We start from the raw sequence: 27,249 nt of genomic DNA on the forward strand, positions 1-27,249 counted from the left end.
TTCCACTATCACCAAGTTCAGCCACTGGATTCTGGGCTCACCTGTTAATCTATTTGATGACTCCAGTTTTCAAAGAATTCACATGGATGATGGCTTAAAATAGGATATCATTCTTGAAACGTTAAGAGTATTTCAAGTTCTTTCACTTGGACTTTCATGTGTAGGTATGATCTAATTAATTAATTATCTGGGATGATATGAACAGGTGCAATAACACCTATTGAGTGTTTACATTGGAATTCAAGTGTCTCCTAAAATCTAAAAGTGTGGGGACCTCATCACACTATTCATACATAAAGGATTTAGATGTTAAGTGCATTTGACTAGAGACATGATAGATGCACAGGTTTTACACAGACATAGACATAGACATAGACATAGATTAGTTCTTAGGTGGATAGATTAAAATCTACATATATGCATTTTATGTTTTATTGTATATTTCAAGGCACACATGTTTTTATTTTAAATTATATACATATATTAATATTTTAATTCAAAGTTGGAGGAGATGCTCATTCTCTTAAGCTTGTCATATTTAGGTCTAGCATGTTATTTTAAAAACAATTTTGTACTGCTTCTTTACAGTTCTAATCACAAATATTTTCAAAGAAATAACTTCCAAAATGTAATTTTAAGTTGCAAAAACATTACATATCAGCAGAGGAGAATAAGATACTAGATGTCCATGAAGAATAACTTGAGGGATGTGAAGATGTTGGATTAGAAGCCTACATACTTGATGCATGACTGAGAAGAGTCAGAATAGCAAAAAAGAAAAGATACTATGGAAAGTGGGGAGTCACAAAGGAAAATATAGAGGTGGAAAGGGAGAGGAAGAGATGAAGACAAGATAATGAATTAGAATCTTAATGACGGAATAAAAAATTGGAACATCCAGAAAATTGTAAGTAATAAGTAAGAAAGTATGACCTGAAAATACCAGACCTCTGGGACACCAGTAAAGGCCCCAAATGGGTATGGTCATAGAAGAAGAGTTGCAAAACGAGAGCATAGAACATATATCCAATAAAATAGAAGATACTACCCCATTCTTGGGGAAAATGTCCACCCAAGTATTGGAGATTTTTTTTTAAGACTTGACAAAGGCAAGAACAAGAAGGAACTTCCCAGTTCATATTATAGCTTAAGAACTGAGTACAGCAAATAAAAAAAATAGCAATGAAAGCTTCAAGACAAAACATCACGTCACATACAAACGTAAACCCTTCAGAATAAGAACAGGTTTTAAAATAGGAACCCTAAAAACAGAGAGGATATGGAATGATGTATAGTGAGACCTGAAGAAACACACCTAACAACTTATATTCCTCTAGCCAGAAAAACTATCCATCATAAATAAAAGAAAATTAAAACTCAAGGACAAACAGAAAAGAATTCATGACAAGTAAGTCAGTACTACAGAAAATATTTCAAAGATCTCTACACACAGAAGATGAAGATGAGCTCAGAAATGAAAATATGAGAAAGAATGAATTACACTAGATAATCACATAAAAATAAAGGTTAGCAAAGAATTAAACATTAAAAATAATAAAATGACAAGACACACATTTTTCAATAATACCTTTCAATAATAACTTTGAATATTAATGGTTTCAGTACTCTAATCAAAAAACAGCATGGAGAAAATTGACTATCCATATTTGAAATAATAAAAATAGATCTTCATCAACAAACAGTTATACAAATCAACTGAAAATAAAATAGAGTCATACTAAAGTATGACTAGGTACAGTGTCTCAAGCTTTAAGCTCCACCTACTTAGGACCTAGAGAATGGGTACATCATGGTTCAAAGACAGGCTAGACTAAAAGTTGACAAGATCCTATCTCAAGAAACAAGGCAGACATGGTGAGGTGCTCCTATTGTTCCACCTATACAGGAGGATGGGTAGGACTATTGTGGTCTGAGGCCAGCCTCCAACACTAACTGAAAAAGCAAAATGAAGCACAAAGAGCTGGAGGGGTGGCTCAAGTAGGATAGCATTTCCCTCACCAACACAAGGCTCTGAGCTCAAACACCAGAATCACTAAAAAGAAGTGAAAAAAATTAACACTCTAGCCTTAAATGTAGGACCTGAAACAATAAAACAAGGAGAAGAAAATACAGGCAAACAGTGAGAAGCTGAAAAGACAGTGTTGATTACTGAAAGCTGGGAGAATGGGGAGAGTCAGGTGAAGGGGGAACAGCCCAGTCATTGATCACTTACTCATAGACAGAAGTAAAAAGTTCTAATGTGATATTCCTAGTGAGTTGACTTTAGAAGGTGATAGATACTGCTACCTCAGAGAGAAGCATGGACTTTGTATTGTCCTCATAGGGAGCTGAAAAGTATCTGAAGAATCAGCTACAGTTCACCATATCACACAATGAATACATGCCTGAATATAAGCATGCCATAAAACCTCCCTTCATATAATTCATATGATTTTTACGTATGACTTAATTTGATATTTTAACTTAAAATGAAGAAAAATGACATGAGTTGGAAAATAAAGCATTAAACCATATAACATAGCTTGCACACGGAAACTACGTAATAATCTACAAATTATTAGTAATGATGAGTAAATTTAACAATGTTGGCTAGGTAAAAGTCATTAATTAATGAGGTCAATTATACTGCCATATACCAGACACAGAGTGGGATTTGTTTTGGTTTGTCAGTACTGGGATTTGAATTCAGGGTCTCTTGCTTTCTCAGCGTCTATTCTACCATCTGAGGCACACCTCTGGCAAGAGATTTTGAAGATTTTTTTTTGAAATTGAATACTGAGGACTTTTCTTTCTGGGCTGGTCTTCAGCCTCCTGAGGAGCTAGAACTATAGGAGTAAGCCCCCAGTGTGCAGCTTGAGAATCGAGGTGCTTTTAAAAGTTCACAAGTATCATAAGATTTTAAATCTCATTTATTTAGGACAAACGTAATAGATTGCAATTCATTGCACTGAAAACACAATAATAGGAAAAAATTTAAAGACCAGATACACTGGTAACATAATCAAATGCATGAATTGAAAGACAATATGCTAAAATATCAATAATTCCCTAATTAATCAATATATTAATGACATGCTGATTTAAAAAAAAAAACATCAGAACAGTTATTTGAAAAATTGACAAGTTGCATTTTGATCATTTATCTGGGAGGAAAAATACTTGAGAGTATCCAGAATATTGTTCAAGAACATATTTGGAAGACACCATGTTACAAAGTTTTATTTTAACTCCAAAGAGAAAACAGCACAAAGTCACAGAATATGCCTTACCTATGGATTTCTCACTTTCTTCATCTTTTAATGGTAGAGGACTAAAACCATACCATGAGTCCAGAAAGATAACTAAATTCAAGGGGAAAGAAAGCACATACCTTGGGGATGAAATAGTCCCTGAATCTGATATTACAGGTAGCCGCACGGGGCAAATTGTTGGGGATGAGGTCAATGAATCTCTGGATCTCATGCACAGTGGCATCTGTGTAGGGCATGCGGCTCCTGTCCTGCATACATGGCCTCCTGTGCCTGCCAATCACACTTTCGATCTCTTCCTGGACTTTAGCTGATAAGATGCATCCAAGAAATGGTAAGATAAGAGAAAAATGCATATTTGGTTATAGTCCAAGCCAAGCACATGAGACATAGGATGAGGTTTGTCAAAGGAAGTTGGGCTGGGAATGTAGCTTAGTGGTAGAGTGCTTAGCATGCATGAAGCCCTGGGTTGGATTCCACAGTACCACATAAACAGAGGGGGGGGGGAAAAGAAAGTAAGTTCACTTAGTATTAGAGAAAAGCATGACAATGTAATCATGCACATAGCTCTACTACAATGCAAGCACTAAGATAAATCTACACACTCTATACATTACTGTACAGGGTAGTTAATGCAAGTGGAAGAATGAAATGTTTCAATACATAAATATGTGGCACATATAAAGGCAAACAATACTGTCCTTCCAGAAACAAAAACAGAATACATGAACTAATTTTACATCAAAATAATAGCAGTGCCCTAAAACTGAGTGGCACTAACATTTTATGGTGTGCATATGGGTGTGTATGTGTATGTATGTTTGTATATGTATGCACTTAGAAACCACTAAGGTTATTCTCTTTCATCTTCATTCTCCCCATAGACATTCTGTGCGTGTGGGGGGGGGGGGTGGGGGGGTGTACTGTATCTTGAACTCATGCTTTGTACTCTTGTTCACTTTTTTTTGTTCACAGCTAGTACTCTACCATTTACTTCACTTGCACCTCTAGTTCCAGTATTTTGCTTGTTAGTTGGAGTTACATTGCTCAGATTCAACTGCCAGGGTTGACTTCATATTGTTATCCTCATACCTCAGTCTCTTGAATAGCTAAGATTATAGGTAGGTTTTTTTTTTTAATTTCAACTTCTCTGTCTGGATACTTGTCTCTACACTTCAGTGTTGAGGTTTCTTAATGCCTCCTGCCTATTTCCAATACTCTTCTCCCATTTATACAACAGCAATTCTCATTTGTAATGAATGGCCATTTCAACAGGATTCTGACAAAGAACATCAAAATGATATATGGCTAATGATTTGTGCCCTGCCAACATTTGCTTAAATATAAATGGAAAAAAATTAAAATGCTACTGGTGCAAAGTTGATTCCCTTCAAATTGAGCCCTTTCCCTTTTTTTTTTTTTTTTTTTTTTGGCCAGTTCTGGGGCTTGGATTCAGGGTCTTAGTACTGTCCCTGGCTTTCTTTTGCTCAAGGCTTGCACTCTACCACTTGAGTCACAGTGCCACTACTGGCTTTTTCTATATATGTGGTGTTGAGGAATCAAACCCAGGGCTCCATGTATATGAGGCAATCATTCTACCACTAGGCTATATTCCCAGCCTACCCATTTCCCTTTTGTAAACGAAAAGATATATAATGTTTATGATTCTGTCTGGTCAATTATCTGATGATCTGAAATAAGTTTCTATCAAAAAATTGATCAATAAACAGCTACTAATGAAAAAAACTAAACTTATTTGTAAAACTTAAACTATTGGCCATCAAAAATGTGCTCCAAGCCAGGTACCAGTGTCTCAAACCCATCATCCTAGCTACTCATGAGGGAGAGATCTGAGTTAACAGTTTGAATCAAGGGTGGGCAGCAAAGTCCATGAGAGTCTTATCTCCAATTAGCTACCCCAAAAACTGGAAATGGAGATGTAGCGCAAGTTCTAAACTGCTAGGCAGGAACAAAAGAGTACAAGGACAGCACCCAGACCCCAAGTGCAAGCCCCAGAAGTGGGCAATTATTTTTTAAATAGTATAAATGTATATATAATATATAAGTATAGGCATATATTCTAAAATAAATGCCTTAACAAGAGCCCTTGAGTTCAAGTTCCAGTTCCAGTACAAAAGGGGTATGGAGAGAATCTGGAAACTAGCAGAGTCTCCTGTTTATCTCTTTGTTCTTACCTGTGACCTCTGGGTGTTTCAGCAGGAGCAAAAGTCCGTATCTCAGGGTAGTGCTTGTTTTTTTTTTTTTTTTGGCCAGTCCTGGGCCTTGGACTCAGGGCCTGAGCACTGTCCCTGGCTCCTTCCCGCTCAAGGCTAGCACTCTGCCACTTGAGCCACAGCGCCGCTTCTGGCCGTTTTCTATATATGTGGTGCTGGGGAATCGAACCTAAGGCCTCGTGTATCCGAGGCAGGCACTCTTGCCACTAGGCTATATCCCCAGCCCAGGGTAGTGCTTGTTGTCTCAGTTCCGGCTACAAACAAATCATTTGCACTGACCACCAAATTCTCAATGACAAATTCAGACTGCTGGTTTTGTTTTTCCTAGAAATTTGTGATTATTTATTAGTTATTATGGCAATTTATACTAAATCCAAAATGATTTAGTTTGTATAGAAACCAGCAAACTCTGAAAATGGAGAGCAGATATACTTATTACAACAAAAATACAGTATGGAAGAGAATGTAAAATACATGGCACATTCTTCATTTCCTACACACCTGCTTTAAAACTCCATTTTCTGTGTTTTTTAAAGCTATATTGGCCAAACAGTTTTTGTAAATATCATAGAGAAAGAACCTGTGTTGCTTTTTTTTTTCCTTTATCTCAATGTAAAACACATATATGACAGTAAAGTGGTATAAGTTTCAATTTGGAACATGAATATTTTAGAATCAAGGCTAAATACATAAAAGGCCTGGCACCAGTATGGCCTGGCACCAGAGGCTTAAGCTGCAAATCTTAGCTCTGCCAGAGGCTGAGATCTGAGGACTGAAGTTCAAAGCCAGACTGGGCAAGGAAGTTTATGTAACTTTTAACTCCACTTAACCACCAAGAAGTGTAGTTGTGGGTCAACTAGTAAGACACTAGCCTTGAGCACAAAACTCAGGGATATTGCCCAAGCCCTTTGTTCAAGTCTCAGGCAGGTGCACACACACACACACACACACACACACAAAGTAAAGGGAAGACTAGTAGGATAAAGGAAAGAGACAGCAGGGAGTAAGGAGGAAGAAGACCAGAGAGAAATAGAGAGGGTTGAATACAAACTGAGTATATTATATACATGTAATCAAATATTAGAATATAGTGTATTACATTGTATAAAATCAAAATTTTAAATCACAAAGTTTATAAACTTTAAAAATATGCAAATAAAATTTAAATGTTACCTAATTACAAAATAAGTTTAGATTCGGAACACTTTAATGAAATCCAAGTAATAAAATATTTTTAAAATACATTAGACAAGGATGGGGTATAGCTAGTGGCAAAGTGCTTGCCTATAAAGTGCAGTGTCCTGGGTTTGGTCCCCAGTATCAAAAAAGAAAAGACAATAGATATGTTTATATATATATATATATATATATATATATATATACATATATATATATATAATAGCAAACACCCAATGGTAATTGAAGTGCAGAAGACCACTGAACCCACTGTAAGAAAGGATTTATAACAATACTTCACAATATTAAAGATACTCTCAATTTGTTCAAAATATTCAGAACTCAAGTAACTTACATTCTACTGGTAAGGTATCAATGACTTTAATTGGATTCTCCAATTAATTTAGACAAAAGGAGATAAGCATCACTAACTTAAAAAAGAGTTAATTTAATTAATTCTTCACATTAGTTTTAACATCATTCCCTGTTCTTCACACCATTCAATCAAGAACATATGATTTGAGCTGTCTCAGCCCAAATTTCTAAACAATCCTCTGAAAGTCACTTTCACCGCCTCCTTGGATCCTTGCCACTTTAGTTGAATCATGGACTTGCCCTGTGCTCCAAATGGTAGAAGAAAATTATGGTGGCCTAAGAGAGTAGATTTATTCTCTCTATTTAACTACTTTTCAACTCTGTCTGGACATTTCCCCACCCCAGTACCCATACTAAACATCCTTATGTCATTTGTATTGTGCCTCTCACCCAGTTTCCAGCCCTATTTATACCATTGTTCCAAGACATAATCACAATCATTTCTTCCTTGGTTATATTTACCAAAGAAAATAAATGCCTTATTGATAAAAATTTCCCATAAAATGTTATCATTTGATGTCCCTCTACTCTAACCAAAACTAATACCAATGGGACTCTGAAATTACTGTAACAGTGATGACTTGATATAATTTCAGGAGTCTGTCTACATTTTCATCATTCGAAAATCCAAGGGGGTGAACACTCTTATAACTAACTGGTCCTTGAGCTCCATTTTCATCTAAAAAATCATTTTGCTAATCTCCCATGTATTATGTTCCCTAAATATGTAAGTATATATGTTGTGATTCAGATACAAACTTAATCAAATCAAAATGTTCCATGCCAGCATTTAGGTTTGCTAAGTAACTGAAAGATTTCTCTGCCTACTTGTCTGTTCCAATTCATTACTGGTTACATTCAATTAAGGCTTCTATCTTCCATCTCTTTGCCCCATACACATTTAAATTTCTCACTACATTCTTCAACCCATCTGAAATCCCCTTCCATTTCCTCACTGCACATCCATGAAATAAAGGAAGGCTGACCAGGTTAAACTCTTCACCCTCATTCTCCCATACACTTTGACATGATCCTGCTCACTTTTATTTTAAGGCTTGATAATTTGTATTTTCTAACTTATTTGTATTTCCACTTCACCTAAGGTGCATACACCTTGTCTTAAATATTTATCCAAACTGAAATACAAAATCTGTGTGCTCTACTTACTTAACAATTGCATTTTAAATCTTCAGTGATGCTTTTTTCAGATCCATGCCCAGAATAAGTGTTTAAAGTGCTTAACAAGTGTTTTTCATCAAATCAATTATCTCAAAAGTATAGAAATTGGGCTGGGGATATAGCCTAGTGGCAAGAGTGCCTGCCTCGGATACACGAGGCCCTAGGTTCGATTCCCCAGCACCACATATACAGAAAACGGCCAGAAGCGGCGCTGTGGCTCAAGTGGCAGAGTGCTAGCCTTGAGCGGGAAGAAGCCAGGGACAGTGCTCAGGCCCTGAGTCCAAGGCCCAGGACTGGCCAAAAAAAAAAAAAAAAAGTATAGAAATTAACATGAACACACAAATGCAAGCAAATGTATTTTACCTGTTCCATTTTGATCAGGAAGCAATCAATAAAGTCTCGAGGATTGTTGATATCCAGGGTTTCTTGATGTTCTTTTACTTTCATCAGAATAAAACTGTGTATATCAGCTATATTATTAAATAATTTCTTATGATTCCCTGGGAGATGTTTCATGATACCTGGAAAAGCACTGTAGATCTTAAAGAACAAATATATATATATATATATATATATATACATATATATATATTTATATACATGAAGTCTTCTGAGGCTGGGTATGGTAGCACATATTTATAGTCTCAGCTACTGGAGAGGTTCAGATAGATTCTTTGAGCTCACAAGTTTGATACCACACTGACTATCACAGTCAGATTTCTTCTTCAAAAACTTAAGTTATAAACATATATTAAATTCACACATACAAAATTATTACCTGTGTTTTTTAAACTAGAATAAATGAAATTTGTCTTAACATTTGATTAAACAAATAAGAGAAATTTCTATGCGGACAAACTTAAAATGAAAAACTGACCAGGTAATTGAATACAATAAGAAATCCCAGTATATTTTATTTTTAAAACAATTATGTCAATTAGGTTGTTTTTACCTACAACCTTGGAATATAAAATGTCACAAATTGCTCTGATTCTCTTTTATAGATGAGTACAGAGATTAATTAAGTTAGGACAACTTACTACTGAGTTCAGAGCCACTCCCTCCTCTTTCAACTAGTAACAATCAGCCTCAGGAGTAGTATCATGATTTGTTAACTGGGAAGGGTCAAAGGTACTATGGTCTTCACTCAGAATTTTATGAATAAGTAACTATACATTACATTGGTTAAATTATCCCTGTAAAGACATACAATTATCTTGTATGCAAACACAAGACTTGGCAGATCTAAAGGGGTGATCCTGTAATGTTTGGTTGTTTGAAACACAATGTTTGGTTCAAACAAAATCTACTTGTTTTTGCATCCTTACTGTGTTTCATCTCTCAGCTGAAGCATCAAGAACCCCTATTCTTCAGAGGTGCCTAACAGCTCTATGCTCCCATTCTACATACTTGATACCACAACTTAAGATTTCTTCCAACTAATGTGACAAAGAAGTGTCAACATTGGACTGGAAGACTAGCCATAAATAATGGAAGCTTTTCAAGAAGAATTCTAGAAGTTCACTAAGTGCTTAGGTATGCTTGGACAGACGCAAATAACTGCTTGGAAACAGTGGTTGATGGGAAAATCACCACTCAGTAGGCTTGACTACCAGACCTGTATTCAGGCTTTTGTAAAATAAAGGCCTTAGCTTCCTTCTGATATGTTACTAGCATGATGCTAAAACCAAGTCAGGAATGTGATGCCAAAATAGTCCACACCCATTAAACAACACCAATGTCTGGCTCTCCATAAAATTTGCAAGTCGATCAAAAATTGTCAGAATCTGCTTTGTACAAACTCTGGACAAGTCCAATGTGTAAAAAACTAGTCAAAAGCTGAAGGCGAAACACAAACAAAGCAACTTCAAAATGGTAGGAAAGCCTTTTGTCTTTGTCCCATTTCCCTTCTTGGCTTGGCAGTGGCCTGACAACAGCAGCCTTGCTCCCAGTGTAGGAACCTAGTTACTGGTTCCAGAGCAACACAGATTGAGTTTCTAAGAACCAAGAAGCTGTCTCAGGACTACCAGAAGTACCAAGGCAAAGCACTTGTCTTTGTTTCTTGAGCCAGACCTCACCAGGGTGGAAAAAGCAGTACGGAATATTGTACCTTCTATTGCCACTAATCAATGCAACACCACCTAGGTACATTTAAAGCATATGGAAGATAACAAAACCGTAGAAATATCAAGTGAGATTTCAGACAGTATCTGAAAAGTTATGACATTCAAAGGCTGCTGAGATAAAAGAACTATGAACATGCCCAACACATCAGAACTCTTACATAATGACCTAGAAAAACCCCTGCTGATTTCCGGGATATGTTTAACAGTAAAAAATTGAGAGAGGCTCCAGTAAGGAGTCCCTCAGTACCCAGCCAAGACAAATGTATTTCTCCCTTGTTTTCTCCTGTTTCTTCCTTCCTTTCACCTATGCTTCCTTCTTACATTGTTTTGCTCTTTCTTGCTTTCCTCTTCCTACTTGTCCCTTTCTTTTTCTTCTTTTGATTCCTCATATTCAAAGAAATCTGTCAAAACTAAATGCACACAGCAAAAAGTGTACACTTCATAATTGTTTACAAGAGTCACACAAAAAATGAAAAAGAGAAAGGCAGGGTGGGAGGGAAAAGAGAAGGGAAGGCAGGGAGGAAAAAAGAAAGACTAAGGAACAACCACGAGAAAAAGAAAGAAAGCAAAAGCATATTTAAAAAGAAAATGAAGGAAGCAAAGTCTGCTTCCCCAACAAAATGGTATAAACCATGCTGTGAGGTGAATATTTGGAAAGCAGACACATTGAACACTAATACAGAATTTTGTATTTCTCAAAAAAATTGGCATAAGTGGTTCATTAGGAAGAGAAGACCTTGTTCTCACCTGCATCCACAGGGTATTCAAAATCCTAAAGTTTTCATTGAATTTTCCTATGAAGTTAAGAAAATTCTGATCTTTATAATCAAAACGATTCTTGAAAATAATGGAGCAGATCACATTGGAGGGAGCACAGCCCAAGATGAAAGTGGGGTCACAGGGTGAGTCTGAGGAATCAGAAACATTTTTTTAAATACCACTTATATACACACATCAAAATCCCTTTGGAATTTACAAGTAATTGTAACAAATTGTACAAGAAATGTACCCACTGCATCATGTATGAAACTGTAAGGCCTCTGTACATCACTTTAGCAATAAATAAGTAATTATTAAAAATAAATAAATAAAACCTCTACAACAATACTGGCACAGAAATTACATAGTATAAATAACTTCATTAAACTCATTGTTACTTTCCCCTTAAACCTCTATCAACCACTATCACAGTACATTTAACAATTCTAATGGGCATTATATGACTTCATGCAATATATAATCTCATTTTTGTGTATGATTCTTACACAAAGTGCCCATTATTTTAAAGGGCAAAAGGAAAAGTGTTTTAAGTGGACACTTTCTTTTTTTTTTTTTTTTTTTTTTTTGGCCAGTCCTGGGCCTTGGACTCATGGCCTGAGCACTGTCCCTGGCTTCCTTTTGCTCAAGGCTAGCACTCTGCCACTTGAGCCACAGCGCCACTTCTGGCCGTTTTCTGTATATGTGGTGCTGGGGAATTGAACCCAGGGCCTCATGTATATGAGGCAAGCTCTCTTGCCACTAGGCCATATCCCCAGCCCTAAGTGGACACTTTCAAAAACAGGAAATAATGCAAACTATCAGTTAAGAGTGACATTTGTGTGGAAAGCTTGTAGAAAATTAGGGAAAATTGGCAACACATAAATACAAATATCAAAAAGGCTCCCACCTATGATATATAATGAGCTATTGAGAAAACTCAATATAGATGTAGTAGAGGAAGACTAAAATAACAAAGAGACTATAGGAATTATATGGAATAAATGTAACACTATAAAAACCACAAAATGTGAAAATACAAAGTCACAAAACCATCCATGTTACGTAGAAAGAAAAACTTTCTTTTAATTTAATGTTATTGTCAAGGAGATGTACAGAGCTGGGTTAGAATTGCAAACATAAGGTACTGAGTATATTTCTTGTCGTATTTGTAACCCCATCCCTCATTTTTCTCCCACTTTCCCTCCCCGCAACCCACTCACACCCCCAGAAAGAAAAAGTAAAAAATAAGCATATGTTGTGGGGACAAAACAAAACTTAAGTACAAAAACCTTCATTTTAAATTTAAATCCTGTTAGAGGAAACATAATTTAAACTGATAAAGCATTTTTTATTTTCTTATTTCAGTATTAAAAGAGGAAAAAATAGGGCTAGGAATATGGCCTAGTGGCAAGAGTGCTTGATTTGTATACATGAAGACCTGGGTTCGATTCCCCAGCACCACGTATATAGAAAACGGCCAGAAGTGGCTCTGTGGCTCAAGTGGCAGAGTGCTAGCCATGAGCAAACAGAAGCCAGGGACAGTGCTCAAGCCCTGAGTTCAAGGACCAGGACTGGAAAAAAAAAAGAGAAAAAATAATTTCTTGCTCTAGAACATCAAATCCATCCTTACCAAGAAGATCCCGCATTTGATTTATTTGTTCAAGGTTTGTCACCTTATGGAATTCTTATGTACTACTATATGTAATCACCCACAGAATACTGTATGTCCTGGTAAAATTTTAAATTTGGCCATCATTCTGGTCAAATCTATCAATACACCAAAGGGGAAAATAAATTAAAATGGAGGAAAATGTTAATTTTCAACAAGCAACATTATCTCTGGGCTGGAGATGTGGCTCAATGGTACAACATTTTCCAAGCATGCACAAACGTGGGCTCAACCATGTACACCACTCAAAAAAAAGTGTTATGAAGAAATAATGGGTAATTGAGTAACAGAACCCTGAGTAAGTAACAGCTGGAATGACCTTCATTGGTTAGATGAAACACCAGCAAACTACGCTTCCAGAAAAACACTTTCATTTTTATTGTGTGAAATAAGGCATAATTTGAAATTATTAAGTTGAATTTTCTTGGATATAAGTATACTTCACAATGAAAATCTGTGTTGGCATTTGTATATCTAAAGAACTTTGCTATAGTTTCTATTTATTCAAAATATGTAAATTAATACAAAAATTGAAGAGTAATATTAAATGACAGCAACTGATAGTGTATAATTGTTTCGTTTACAAAGAAAACACAAGTAATCAGGCTGCAAGTAAAAGATACCATGTTAAATAAAGGCACAGTTAAATATGATTCCTGGAATATGTAGACAAGGGTCTTGGAAGAAACTCAGGCATGTCACTGAGATTGATCTAACAAACACCAACAAAGTAACAATGCTTGCCACTTTCACAAACTCAGAGAATGAAAGTGTAGTAAGATGATTGCCAGCATATCCCCACAAAAAGTATTCCCCAGTGAACTGTTTTCAAAGAATGAACCCATAATTAACATACAGGAAGAATTTGTTGGGTACCTATTTATTAAATAAGGTTCAAAACTTTCCATTTTTTAAAGCTTTCTAACTTCATGATGTATAGACTTACAAACAAGCTGAGAAACACAGGTTCATACAAGCAACTTACCCACACCACATCCATGGTCCTTGCACAAGGACAGAAACACAGAAGCTTCCCTGGCTTTCTGCATGGCACCATCCCTCCTGCACATGCGGCTAAGAACATATCCAAACCAAGTATCTTGTCAGTGACCTACAGAGGCACCCACCATTTGTTCCTCTCAACTCCTCCACAAGGCAGCAGGCTTCTTCTTGAACGCGTTCTTCAATGCTCCTCTTACCCATTCCAAAATTCCTCAGGGTCATAAGTGAGAAGCGTCGCATCTCCTTCCATTTCTTTCCATTGCTGGAAACAATCCCTATCAGAATGGAAAACAGAAACTAGGAGGAAGATCTCAGACAAAGAAGCAGCAGCACATGCATGGAAGCCACACAGATGGCCAAGATGTGCCTGAGAAACCCAAGTCTCAACCCCAAGACCACTGCCCACTGCACGCAGAAACACACATGCACATGTACACTTACCATAGCCTTTATTAGTTCTCTCAAAAACTGGGGAAATGCTTCTACCAGAAAACTCGTCTCCAAAGTCCTCCAAGGCTTCTTTCACTGCTCTGTAGCCATGCACCACCACAGTGGGCTTCATATCAAAATACAGAGTGAACACAGGGCCATAGACTTTTGACAACTGCAAAGTTCAAACAAGGTTAAAAGAGCAGAAAAAAATCAGTAGTTGAACTACCTATGGTGCACAATGCACTGGTTATATCATCATACCAATGGTATTATATTTTGTCAAACACAACTTCAAATGTTGGAGGATTTCATAAAGATATAAGATAACAATGGTTACCCATGCCACTTGCAGAAGAAATTCCCTTTGCCAGAAAATTGCCAAGGAAATACTATTCAGACTATCACAACTACTCACCTCCTTGTCCTATGTTTACTGACTCAGTTTCGTAAGTAAATAAGCTGAGGTTCAAAGAATTTCAAGTTGCTGATGCCATAAAATAGTAAAGAGAGGGTCCAAATATGAACCTTACTTAGTCAGTCTCTGATATTTAAGCAGTTTACCTGTGGCCTTTTGTTTATATTTGGTGCAAAATCCCACTGCTGTAAAGAGTGCTCTTCCAAAGAGAACACAGTAGCCCTATGATAAATGCTATTAATCTATGTCTTTTAATCTCCCTAAGTAATCTAGTGCATAGTCAAGCTTGGATCTTCTCCTGTTAGTAACTCATGCAGAGAGCCAGCAATGAGAGAACATGCTTCACACCATGAAAGGAAACTTACTTCCACGTGCTCACTCAGAAATCACAGACAAAGTTTTGTGTATCAGCAAAATCCATTTGATCCCACTAATTTATTCCTCTCACTCATTTGTGTGTATTTAGTGTATTTATATGTATTTCCTGTAGATCCAAAGGCATTTTCTAGACTCCAGACATAATTTGTTTCTTTGGAAAAATTTAAATGACTTCCAATCTGAACAAAATACATATAAACAGTATACAACTCTAATCTGTAAATATTTCTATTATCATACCCCAGAAAAAAACAACACAGCAAATGACTGAAACAAAGAGGGGTTATCAGTGTTTTATATTTCAAATCTCTTACCACATAAGTGTTTCTATACTAGCAAAATGCACTGTTTCACTCCAGTATTTCTGACAATTACAAGCCAAACATAATCACATTCACAGGGAATATCTCCCTTGCAATAAAGAAGTTTAATCATTTATCTTCAGCAATGTATTGTATTGAAAAGGAGGTGTGATTTGCTTTTTCACTAGAGCAGAACAAAACATACTTACATTTGTCAGGGACTTGCTGATGTCCTTAAAGTCGATCTGTAGGATATTTCCTATGAGTGGGAGAGGAGTGGGGCCAGGAGGGAGCCTCCCCCTCCTCCCCATCCCAGAGCTCTGTCTCCAGAGTGAAAAGAGAAACAGGCAGGAGAGACCCAGCACCAGGACCACTAATGCATCCATGGAGGCCTTCTCTTCTTACTGAGACAACCATGAGCTTGGGATCCAGAGTATTTATAACACATTGACATATTAAGGAAGCTTAATCATTAACTATCTCATGTTTATTTAATTGAGCAATCAGGTAAGTGCTCTCAGTGTTATGATTGAACTCTAATCACTAAAAAACATAAAAATAATGGTTGATATTTTGCTTTCTACTAGCATAGGTCCTAAGCACTATTCTTCAGTTCATATTAGTGTATATTAATTTACAAATGGATTTCATTGTGTTTCATTTTATTTATGTCATTTCCTATTTTTCATTAATTTATATACATGCACATGTTAGGCTTCAACCAAATTTACCCCGGCATTACTGCTTCTTAGCAACCCCTTTGTTTTTCAGTTTTTAGTAAATTTCATTATGCTATTTTCATACACATGTATAATGCATTTGAATTTTAAATGTTCCCAATGGTTCAATGAGTACCAGAATTGAAAACAAGTGAATTATAATAATGGAACAAATAATTGCCAATTTGTGAATTCATCATACTAAGGTTAATTCCTCTCCTTTATACCTGCACATAATGTTCTTCAATTAATGCATCTCCAACACTAATATACACCTTTATACATAATATTTATTCATAAATGTTTCTCAAACACAAAGATACTTTCCTAGAAGTTAAAGTTCTTGTGAAACATCAATCACAAACTTCTACATCAGTTTTTCAAAACAACAACAGAGTCACACGCTAATGGCTCATGCCTATAACCGTAGCTACTCGGAGGCTGAAAGCTGAAGTTTGTGCTTCAAAGCCAGCCTGGGCAGGAAAGTTCATGGGACATTTATGCCCAATTGACCATCTAAAAGACATAAGTGGACCTGTGTCTCAAAGTGGGAAAGTGACTTTGAGTACAAAAGCTCAGGGATAGCAGCCAGACCCTGAGTTCAAGTAGCATGAAAATTTAAAAAAAGTGGAGGGAGGGCAAAAAAAAAAAAATCAGAATACAATGACCAAAACTAAGAAAAGTACAAAGAATTACACTTTCTACCTGAAAGCATTCTTGTTCTAAGTTCTAGGATTCCATGCCTCTATAATACCAGTTTATAATCCAGAGCATTTTATAATACTTCTTGCTAATTTGCTTCTGAGTTTTTGGTATATCTGTCAGCTATGTGCAGGTAAATCTTATTTTCAAAGGGACTTTGCCCCAATGAAAGAGATAAAATATTGTTTACTTTGTTCTCTTTTGAGGACTCACCCTGTAGGTTGGGTGGTTTAATTCTATTGGATTGAAGTTCACGTGTATGAACTGGGAAAAAGAAAAAAACCAGCTTGAATACCCTAGTGAAAATAATGTGATTTGGTGTTATACAATTGTTAAGAATTCTGGTTTCTCAGAATTTGGTCACATATAATTTTGCAGGAAAATCAGTATTGTTATAACTTGCGAATAAAAATACTGTAATGCTCTCCTCCAACTGAGTATTTTCAAATAGACTATCTTCAAGTGAACAAATCATTTCTTCTGGTTGATATATATTACTATTGATGCATTTGCCATGTTTTAAAGTGGACTTAGCACATTTATTTATTACCTCAAAGATTTCTGTCTCATTTTTATTTCTTCTATATCCTTGTTCTGTTTCTATGTTAGAGTTTTGAATTATTTCTCTATGTATTCTTGAAGTTATGGGGGTTTTGTTCATACAGGTATTTTCATTTTGATCTTTCAAATGGAAGCCAGATTACTCTCTGATCAGTCTGGGGAACCTTATTTTTGACTGCTACATGTTACATAATTTTCACATGTTACATAATTATGAACGTCTTGGTGCTTGTAGATTGAAAATCATCTGGGAATTCAAAGATGAAGTGGGGTTTTTTTTCCAGTCTTCATAATTAGATTTACTTTGCTTTTGTCTTTCTAGAAATCCTAAGGGAATTTCTCATTTTGTTATACCTGTACACATGCCCTTTATTTCAAAACTAGTTGGCATGCAAATCTAGTACTGATCTATTGTCTGACTATGAACTGGAGGAAAATCCAAGCAACACTTGGTCCCATGCATAGTTATGAGCCAGGAAAAATCCCTAGAGAAGGTATTCAATGCCCACAAGCCTCTCCATAACAGATGACATAGGACCAAATGACTCTTCTACAGGCATTAGCCTGGGGTCCAGGACTACAAGATCTTGATTGACTCTAGGTAGAACCACCATGGATGGACAAGCTCCAGGTTCCTATACCAAAGCTATGGCAGCCAGTACCATCAGGCTGTGTTACACAGCACAAGATCCACACTGATATAGGGCTGCCTACTGGTTAGATGGACTTGTGGTCTAAGACCTCAGCAATCAGCACAGGGAATGCCGGCTGGATAGATGTCTAGTGGGTTATGTCCACATGTATCTGCCTGCCATCAAGACTATGGAAGATGTCTTATGTGGAAGTATGCTTCGGGGCGAGAGTCCTAGGGATCTGCCTAGTATTAGGGTTCATGTGCTCAGCATTAACTTCCAGGATAAAATCAAGGACTAATTATGCTAGCCAATGTCCAGCATTGGGGTCTTCAGGCTGTGCTGCTGCGGTCTGAGAAAGTGTTGGAAAGGGAGTCTTTTGGCTTCTTAGGCTGATACTAAGCTGACTCATTCCAGAATCTCACAGCTATAGGACTTGTATCCTCATAGAGGCACTGAGTCTTCTACTCAGTCTAGCAATGACTCAGGCAAAGATGTAAGTCATTCCAGAGAAGTACAACAGTTCTCTCTCTGCTGCTAGGGAAGATCAAGAGCTCCCTCTGTAAGCACTGGCTGGTGAGAGCTGCCCTGCCATGAGTGGAAGAATTAGAGAGAGTGCTACAGGGATCATGGCTGATGCTAAGCCAGATCTTGCTATGGTCTCATGGCCACTGGAACACCCACAGTCCTTTGGGTAGGCAACAAAGATCTGTGCCACCAGTGTGCAGATTCCTGCATGTTACTACTAGATCAGGTAGATAGAATTCTCTGTGAGCTCTAAACTGCATGTAGGGCCATTGATTCCTGCCTTGTGCATATCTGACATCAAGCTCAAGTCCTGTCCTTGCTTTCATGCCTTGCCTACCATGTGGAGTCTTGTTCTCATGCTTTGCTACTTGATACTGGAGGAAGAATTTTGAAGGCAGTGGCTGCCACCACTTAACACAATACTAAGGCCAAAATCCACCAGTGCAGGGCTAGAAACAGAGGTCTACATGTCAATGGATTTCCCCATGGTGGGCCTGATATTAGGTTTTACCCCTAAGGTCTATCCTTAATTCTTCCTCCCTCCTCTTGAGACTGGAGGAGTGACTTCTTTTTACCATACTAATAGAAGGCATTATGCATTCTAATCTGTTTTCCTTTGTTCTTCTGAAGATTATTTGGTGCATAAAGAGCTGTTCACATTATTGTAATTTTGTATGAGTGGGGCAACCTATGTAGCTTACTTAATCACCATCATATTCTGCTTCCTGAAATATTCTTTGATTATTTTCTCAGTATTCCTGGAATCAGTAGTAATGGCCCTTTTTCTACCTGCATGTGTACTTGTTCAAGGGCTAGAACTGAGAGCCGGCCTGAGTGCTGTCCTTTACCACGACAGCTACAGTTCAATTTGTGGCTTTTAGGTGGTTAGTTGGAGATAAGAATCTCTGGAAAGTTCCCCACTTCTCACCTTTGTGAGTAGCCAGGATTACAGGTGCAAGCCACTGGTACCAGGTAGTAATTGGCCTTTTAAAATTCTGACATGAGCAAAATATGTCTTTCCTATTGTGTTTTTTGTTATGTTAGCTAGAGATGTCTTTATTTATAATTGCAAACTTTTGGTGTTTCATACTTTTTATTTTGAATTCTCATTGTATATACCATTGATTTTGAACCTGAGCTTCTTTTTCTTTGCTACTGCTAAATTTAAATATAATACTGCTTTTCTTTCATTGTGGTATGCATCTGTCATCCTAGCTATTGAGAAATATAAAACTGGAAGGTCACATTCCAGGCAAGCCTCATCATACACAGACATAGCTGCGACAAAAATAGCTGATGGGGGCTGGGAGTATGGCGTAGTGGTAAAGTGCTCATCTCGTATACATGAAGCCCTGGGTTCGATTCCTCAGCACCACATATATAGAAAAAGCCAGAAGTGGCACTGTGGCTCAAGTGGCAGAGTGCTAGCCTTGAGCAAAAAGCATCCAGGGACAGTGCCCAGGCCCTGAGTTCAAGCCCCAGGACTGGCAAAAAAAAAATAATAGTTGATGGCATGATGTTCCAACTAGCAGGGACAAAGCCCTCACTTTCACCAACATTACCAAAACAATTCCAACTTCTCCATATTCTCATCAATACTCAATAGTTTCTAGCTTTGCTTTTTTTATTTTCATTTTGTAATGACCATCATTACACATCATTTCATATGTGTATTATACACAAAGAAGACTGCCAACCAGACTAGCACTTAATAAAGTCCTTTACTTGGAACAAGCAGAACAGAAATGGCAATGTATTGTTATACACTAACCTTTTTGTTGATTTTACAATAGTGGTATATGAATAATCAGCATTTGATAGGGATTACAATATATGAATGATACAAGTACTAATGCTAAGTTCAGTAAGCCAGGAAACTTTCTTTAATGAAGGCTGATTCACTACATCTTGAGGCTCTGGGAGATTGGAGAGGACATCTGAGAGGTGTGCCCTGGGGAACAGAAGACATGGCTGACAGCACAGACATCTCTGGACAGCCAACACTTCTTCACAGAGGAATGAAGGAGAGCTGGTAAAAACGTGGCAAATGGCCAAACGTGCTGACTATTGGGTCAGTGTTGATATCTTTTGGGTCAAACAAAGATTTCAGCTTAAAATTCTGTAAAATTGTGGTCAGGAACAAAAACAGCTCCATGCGGGCCAGACCCTCCCCAACACATGCTCGTTTACCTGAAAAATAAAAACAGAAGTCTCTCCTTAAATAGTCATTTCTGAGCTGCTAATGAATGTACACATTCACTATTAGGTGGCCCTTGGATACACAGGTGGGAAGTACAGGATAGCAGAAAGAATAGCTGGATAGACAGATGCACATGAAACTAGGCATATTTGCTGTCTACTTCATATCACATTTTCTCAGGCATCTTTTATTCACCAGCTCTGTACTGCAACTTCAATAACTATTTGTACACTAAGAGAATTCTTTTAACATGTTAAGTTTTCATCGATGTATGTCTAAATACATATTCTCATTAATTGACCACTAAATTGGAGACTGAGAAGAGAATGAGCAAACATGTGCTCCTAGTATAATTTCAAGATCACTTAAATGTGAACCTCTGCTACTTTAAAAAGTTAAGGGACTCCTCTTAGTCCTTCTGAGAGGTGTAAATAGGTTTCCCTGTCCTTTGGTATTCTATTCCCTATCTAGTGTCCAATCTTACTCCTTCCATCCCCACATTTCTACTCTCAGCTATGTACATGACCCTGCCTCATCCATCTCCAATTCCATGAAGTTTCAAGCCTCGTCATCCTGATAATAAAACAGGACCAATGTTCTATGTCATTTCTTCAGGTATAGTGCCAGGTCCTGTTCATGACCAGGACTGTCAAAAAGAAAAAAAGAAAGAAAGAAAGAAAGAAAGAAAGAAAGAAAGAAAGAAAGAAAGAAAGAGAGAGAGAGAGAGAGAGAGAGAGGGAGGGAGGGAGGGAGGGAGGGAGGGAGGGAGGGAGGGAGGGAGGGAGGGAGGGAGGAAGGTAGGAAGGAAGGAAGGAAGGAAGGAAGGAAGGAAGGAAGGAAGGAAGGAAGGAAGGAAGGAAGGAAGGAAAGGAGGGAGGGAGGGAGGGAGGGAGGGAAAAAGGGAGGAAGGAAGGAAGGCAAGCAGAAAGTGTGAGAGAGAGAAATAGAGAAAGGGGGCAGAGAGAAAAGGGAAAAAAAGAAATAAAGAGATAAAGAAAGAAGGAAGAAAGAAATTAAAGGAAAGGAAGGAGGAGAAAAAAGGAGAGAATGTGGACAATGATGCCCCCAAAACCTAAATGTCCTTCTCTGACAGCACTAGTACTACTGAGTTTTTGTGACCTGCTCCCACGACTCAGGCATGCACAGTTTGAGTCCCTGTGTTCTCTAGGGTGCTTGCATCCTCAGGTCTCAGTCTGGAAGTGAGGATCACCAGAGGAGAGATACTCAAGCTCTCTCAGGGCTCTCTCAGGGCTCTCTCAGGGCAAGAAGTCTGAGTCTCACTTCTAAGAGGAGATCCTGGGCAGTTCCATGGCATTTCAAGATGGAAAATTTAATTGGCCTCTACTCTTTCTCAAACTGGGGAGATTAGTCAAACCATCTGCAAAACCCCACTAACATGGACCAATAATGAAGGTGGATCATGATTAGAAAAACTTGTGCAAAGGGATGGTGCTCCTCTGATGGACTAAGAGCAATTTGACTGGCCACAGAGGAGGCACTGTGGAAGCTCCAATTGGTCTCAAGGGTTTATTTTCTGGAGGCAGGCAATGTAGCATATATATCTCAGACTCTCAGGTGTTAAGGATTGGATTGGGATTGATGTTGTGGGTTCAGGTCCAACTAGAAGTCATAATTCCTCAAAATTTATCTTGAAATTAGCAGAGAAGATGGGCATGGGTGTCTCAGGCCCGTAATCTTAGCTACTCTGTTGGATGAGAGCTGAGTATCATGGTTCAAAGACAGCCCAGGCAGAAATGTCTGTGAGTTACCCACCAGAAAACCAGAAGTCTCACTGTGTCTGACAGTGGTGAATACCAGCTAACCAGGGTCAGCACCCAGCCTCAAGTTTAAGCCAAACACCAATAAACAAAAAAAAAAAAAAAAAAACAGTGAGAGAGCAAGGGAATGGGGTGACATGGTCGAGAAAAGAAATGTACTCTTTACCTGACTTATACAACTGTAACCCCTTTGTACATCACCTTTATAAGAACAATTAAGGGCTGGGAATGTGGCCTAGTGGTATAGTGCTTGCCTGACATGCATGAAGCCCTGGGTTCGATTCCTCAGTACCACAGTAATAGAAAAGGCCAGAAGTGGTACTGTGGCTCAAGTGGTAGAGTGCTACCCTTGAGCAAAAGCAGCTCAAGGACAGTGCCCCAGGTCCTAAGTAAAAAGCCTCACTGGCAAAAAAAAAAAAAAAGAAAAATTAAAATTTTTTGAAAGTTTATCTTATTTCTGATACAGAAATACAAATGAGTTTTTATTACCTGTTGAGAAAGGTAAGAAGAAATCACTTTTCTTAAAGTGGCCAGACTCATCTAGAAAGTGGCCAGGGTCAAACTTCTCTGGGTTGGGGAATTCCTTGCTATCATGCAGCAGAGATGTCAACGATGATATTAAGGTGGTGCCCTGGAAACAACAGGTTAAAGTATGTAATAAAGAACTCAAGCAATGGGAAGAAATGATAGAACTCACATCATCGTCCGATGAGGTTAATGTTATACAAAGGGGAACCCAAGACACAAACAACAGCAGTGATACTTCCACATAGGCAGACCAAGTAATAACTGAGAGGACTTTCAGATAAACCGTGTCCCAAGCTTTGCTATTGTGCTTTGTATTAGCAGATCAAGGACTGAATCCTTGGAATTTAGAGTACAAAACCTTCTGGGTCTTGTTAGTAGGGAGGCTCAATTTTCTGAGTGGTTGCTTGATTTCAAATCCCAGTATTGCCCCAACCAAAACACCTTTGAAATCTCCACTATCACCTACTGCTGCCACTGGATTCTGGGCTCACCTGTTGATCTATTTGATTACTGCAGTTTTCACAGAATTCACATGGATGATGGTTTAAAATAAAAGCTCACTTTTGAAAAGTCAAGGGTATTTCAAATTCTTTCACTTGGACTTTCATGTGGAGTGATAATTAATTAATAATGGTTACCTGGGATGATATGAACAGGTTGTAGTAACCCCTACTGAATGTTTATCATTGGAATTCAATTCCTATAACCTAAAAATGTGGGAACCTCATCACACAGATTCATACTAAAGGACTTAGATTTTTAAGTGTATTAGAATAGAGAGATGATAAATACATAGGTATTTACATAAATACACACATTAATTCATAGATGGATAAATTAGAATGTACATATATGTGTTCTATATGTTTTATTGTATATATCATTTCACACCATATGTATTTCTTTTTTTTAATTATATATATATTACTATGTTAATTCAAAGTTGGTGGATATGTACAATTCTCCTAAGCTTATCATATTTAGGGCTTTATTGTTATTTTTAAAACAATATCATATTACTTTTTTTAAATTCTAACCTTATATATTTTGAAAGAAGAAGCATCCAAGATTTAATTATAAGACGCAAAAAAAAAGGGCCCACTTCACCAAAGAAGATTAAGATGTTAGATATCCATGAAGAATAAATTGAGGGACGTGAAGATGTTGGATTAGAAGCCTTAACTGCTTGATTCATGACTGAGAAGACTCAGAAGAACAAAGGAGAGAGGATAACATGGAGAGGGGGCAGAAAAAAAGAAGGATACAAAAAGGAAGGAAAAAAGGAAGACCCTATCATCAATTAGAATCTTAAAGACCAGGTAGATGAATTAGAATGATTAGAAATGTGTAAAGAATAAGTCGGAAAATATGAACTGAAAATACTAGACCTTTGGGACACCAGTAAAAGACCAAACCAGGTATAGTCATAGAGGAGGTATAATCAAAGTGTACAGGTTTAGGCAACTCATAGCAGAGCATCACAAGGCCCAATAGCTATACCCTTATGAACACCTAAGATGATACTAAGTGAAATGAACTCCATGTTATGGAGACAATTGTTATATCACAGTTGTAACTACTTTCAATGTCCCATGTGTATCTGTAGCTTCTACTATTGATGATGTTCTTGTATCACCTTCCTGTGGTTGTACCTACACTATCTCTCTAATCTTATCTGAGTATATTGGAAACCGTGTATACTGGTACTGGAACTAGGAAATTGAAAGGGAATACCAAAATTGAGAGACACAGGGTAAAAAAAGACAAACAACTACAAAAGCAATACTTGCAAAACTGTTTGGTATAAGTGAACTGAACACCTCAGGGGGGGAAAGGGGAAGGGGGTGGGGGGAAGGGGGTATGAGGGACAAGGTAACAAACAGTACAAGAAATGTATCCAATGCCTAATGTATGAAACTGTAACCTCTCTGTACATCAGTTTGATAATAAAAATTTGAAAAAATAAATAAATAAAATAAAATAAAATGGGAGAACTTTCCTCAAGTCTTTGGAAAAAAAATTCCACCCAATTGCAGGAGATTGTCTTAAAGACCTGACCAAGAAAGGAACTTCCTCCATCATAATGAAAGCTTCAAGAAAGAACCACCATGTCACATACAAATACAAATCATTCAGAATAAGAGCAGATTTCAAAATAGGAACCCTAAGAACAGAGAGGATATGGCATGACATATATTTATGCCTGAAGGAACATACATGCCAATCTATATTACTCTAACCAGCAAAGCTATCCTTCCTGAATTAAAGAGAAATGGCAAACAGAATTAAAAGAACTCATGATTTTTTTTTACGGGGAAGAAAATATGGGAGAAAAATGGAGGGAGAGGGTAAAAGTTTGACAAAAAATGTACTCACTACTTTACCTATGTAACTGTAACCTGTGTGTACAAAACCATGACAATCAAATTAAATTTAAAAAAAGAATTCATGACAAGTAAGCCAACACTATAGAAGACATTTCAAAGATTCAAAAATCCTACACAAAGAAGATGAAGAAAAGCTCAGTAATGAAAATATGAGAATGAATAAGTCATATTAGATGATCACATAAAAACAAGGGTTAACAAAGAATTAAACATTGAAAATAATAAATGACAGGATACATATTTTTCAATAATACCTTTCAGTAATAACTTTGAAGACAAATGGTTTCAGTACTCTGACCATACACTAGTGTGGAAAAAATTGAGTATCCACATTTGAAACAATAAAAGTAACCATTCATAAACAGTTATGTAAATCAACTGAAAATGAAATACAGACTTAAATGCATGACTAGATATGGTATCTCAAGCCTTAAAATCCACCTACCTGGGACCTACAGAATGGGTAGATCATGGTTCAAAGCCAGCCTGGACTAAAAGTTAGCAAGATCCTATCTCAATTAACAAGGCAGGCATTGTGGAGTACACCTATAGTCCAAGCTATACAGGAGGATGGGTAGGACTATTGTGGTCTGAGGCCAGCCTCCAACACTAACTGAAAAAGCAAAATGAAGCACAAAGAACTGGAGGTGTGGCTCAAGTAGGATAGCACTTCCCTGGACAACACAAGGCTCTGAGTTCAAACACCAGAATCACCAAAAAGTAGGAGAAAAAAAATGTCTCTAGCCTTAAATTCTAGGACCAGAAACAATAAAACAAGAAGAAGAAAATAAGGGCAGGGGCTGGGGATATGGCCTAATGGCGAGAGAGCTTGCCTTGTATACATGAGGCCCTGGGTTCGATTCCCCAGCACCACATATATAGAAAACTGCCAGAAGTGGCGCTGTGGCTCAAGTGGCAGAGTGCTAGCCTTGAGCAAAAAGGAAGCCAGGGCCAGTGCTCAGGCCCTGAGTCCAAGGCCCAGGACTGGCAAAAAAAAAAAAAAAGAAAATAAGGGCAAACAGTGAGAAGCTGAAAAGACAGTGTTGATTACTGAAAGCTGGGAGAATGGGGAGAGTCAGGTGAAGGGGGGGCGGAGCCCGATCATTGATCACTTACTCATAGACAGAAGTAAGAAGTTCTAATGTAATATTCCTAGTGAGTTGGCTGTAGAAGGTGATTAGATACTGCTACTTCAGAAGGAAGTATGGATTCTGTATTTTCCTCATAGGGAGCTTGCAAAGTAGGAATGAGGAATCAGCTACAGTTCACCTTACCACACAATAAATACATGCCTGAATATAAGCATACCATAAAACCCCCATTCATAGGTATAAGACATATGATTTTTACATATGACATAATTTCATATTTTAATTTAAATGAAGAAAAATGAAATGAGTTGGAAAATAAAGCACTAAACCTTATAATATAACATACACATGGAAACTACAAATAATTAGCAATCATGACTAAATTTAACAATGTTGGCTAAGTAAAAGTCATTAAATTATGAGGTCAACTATACTGCCATGTACCAGAAACGGACTGGGACTTTTGTTTTGGTTTGGTTGGTCAGTACTGGGATTCTTGCTTTCTGAGCTGGTATTCCACCATTTGAGACACTCTTCTGCCAAGATATTTTGGAGAATATTTTAAAAATTGAATACTGAGGACTTTTCTCTCTGGGCTGGTCTTCAACTTGGATCTCAACCTCCTGAGGAGCTAGAACTATAGGAGTAAGCTCCCAGTGGGCAGATTGAGAATCGAGGTACTTTTAAAAGTTCACAAGTATCATTAGATTTTAAATCCCATTTATTTAGGACAAAAGTAATAGATTGTAAGTCATTGCACTAAAGACACAATAATACTGAGAAAAATATTTAAAGACCAAATACACT

General features: G+C 37.4%; 1 protein-coding gene across 8 annotated transcripts in view; it reads right to left on the reverse strand.

Moving 5' to 3' along the window:
• LOC125346230 (cytochrome P450 2C18-like) overlaps window positions 1–27,249 on the reverse strand; it is a 262,366-nt gene that overhangs the window by 185,825 nt on the left and 49,292 nt on the right. The window contains exons 1-8 of one of the 8 annotated variants that reach the window (XM_048338625.1): window positions 15,526–15,705; window positions 14,231–14,393; window positions 13,915–14,064; window positions 11,107–11,267; window positions 8,597–8,773; window positions 5,745–5,827; window positions 5,465–5,523; window positions 3,392–3,579 (exon numbers count right to left, since the gene is read on the reverse strand). The exons of 6 other annotated variants lie outside the window; for them this stretch is intronic. In XM_048338625.1, the coding sequence (XP_048194582.1) occupies window positions 3,392–3,579; window positions 5,465–5,523; window positions 5,745–5,827; window positions 8,597–8,773; window positions 11,107–11,267; window positions 13,915–14,064; window positions 14,231–14,393; window positions 15,526–15,702 (1,158 nt within the window). In that variant the 5' untranslated portion in view covers window positions 15,703–15,705. Of the gene's footprint in view, window positions 1–3,391; window positions 3,580–5,464; window positions 5,524–5,744; window positions 5,828–8,596; window positions 8,774–11,106; window positions 11,268–13,914; window positions 14,065–14,230; window positions 14,394–15,525; window positions 15,706–20,322; window positions 20,649–22,925; window positions 23,068–27,249 lie in introns of those variants that run through there. One more of the 8 variants, XM_048338624.1, reaches the window with a different exon arrangement.

The sequence above is a fragment of the Perognathus longimembris genome, chromosome 2 (genome assembly GCF_023159225.1).
Source record: "Perognathus longimembris pacificus isolate PPM17 chromosome 2, ASM2315922v1, whole genome shotgun sequence".
NCBI classification, from domain to species: Eukaryota; Metazoa; Chordata; class Mammalia; order Rodentia; family Heteromyidae; genus Perognathus; species Perognathus longimembris.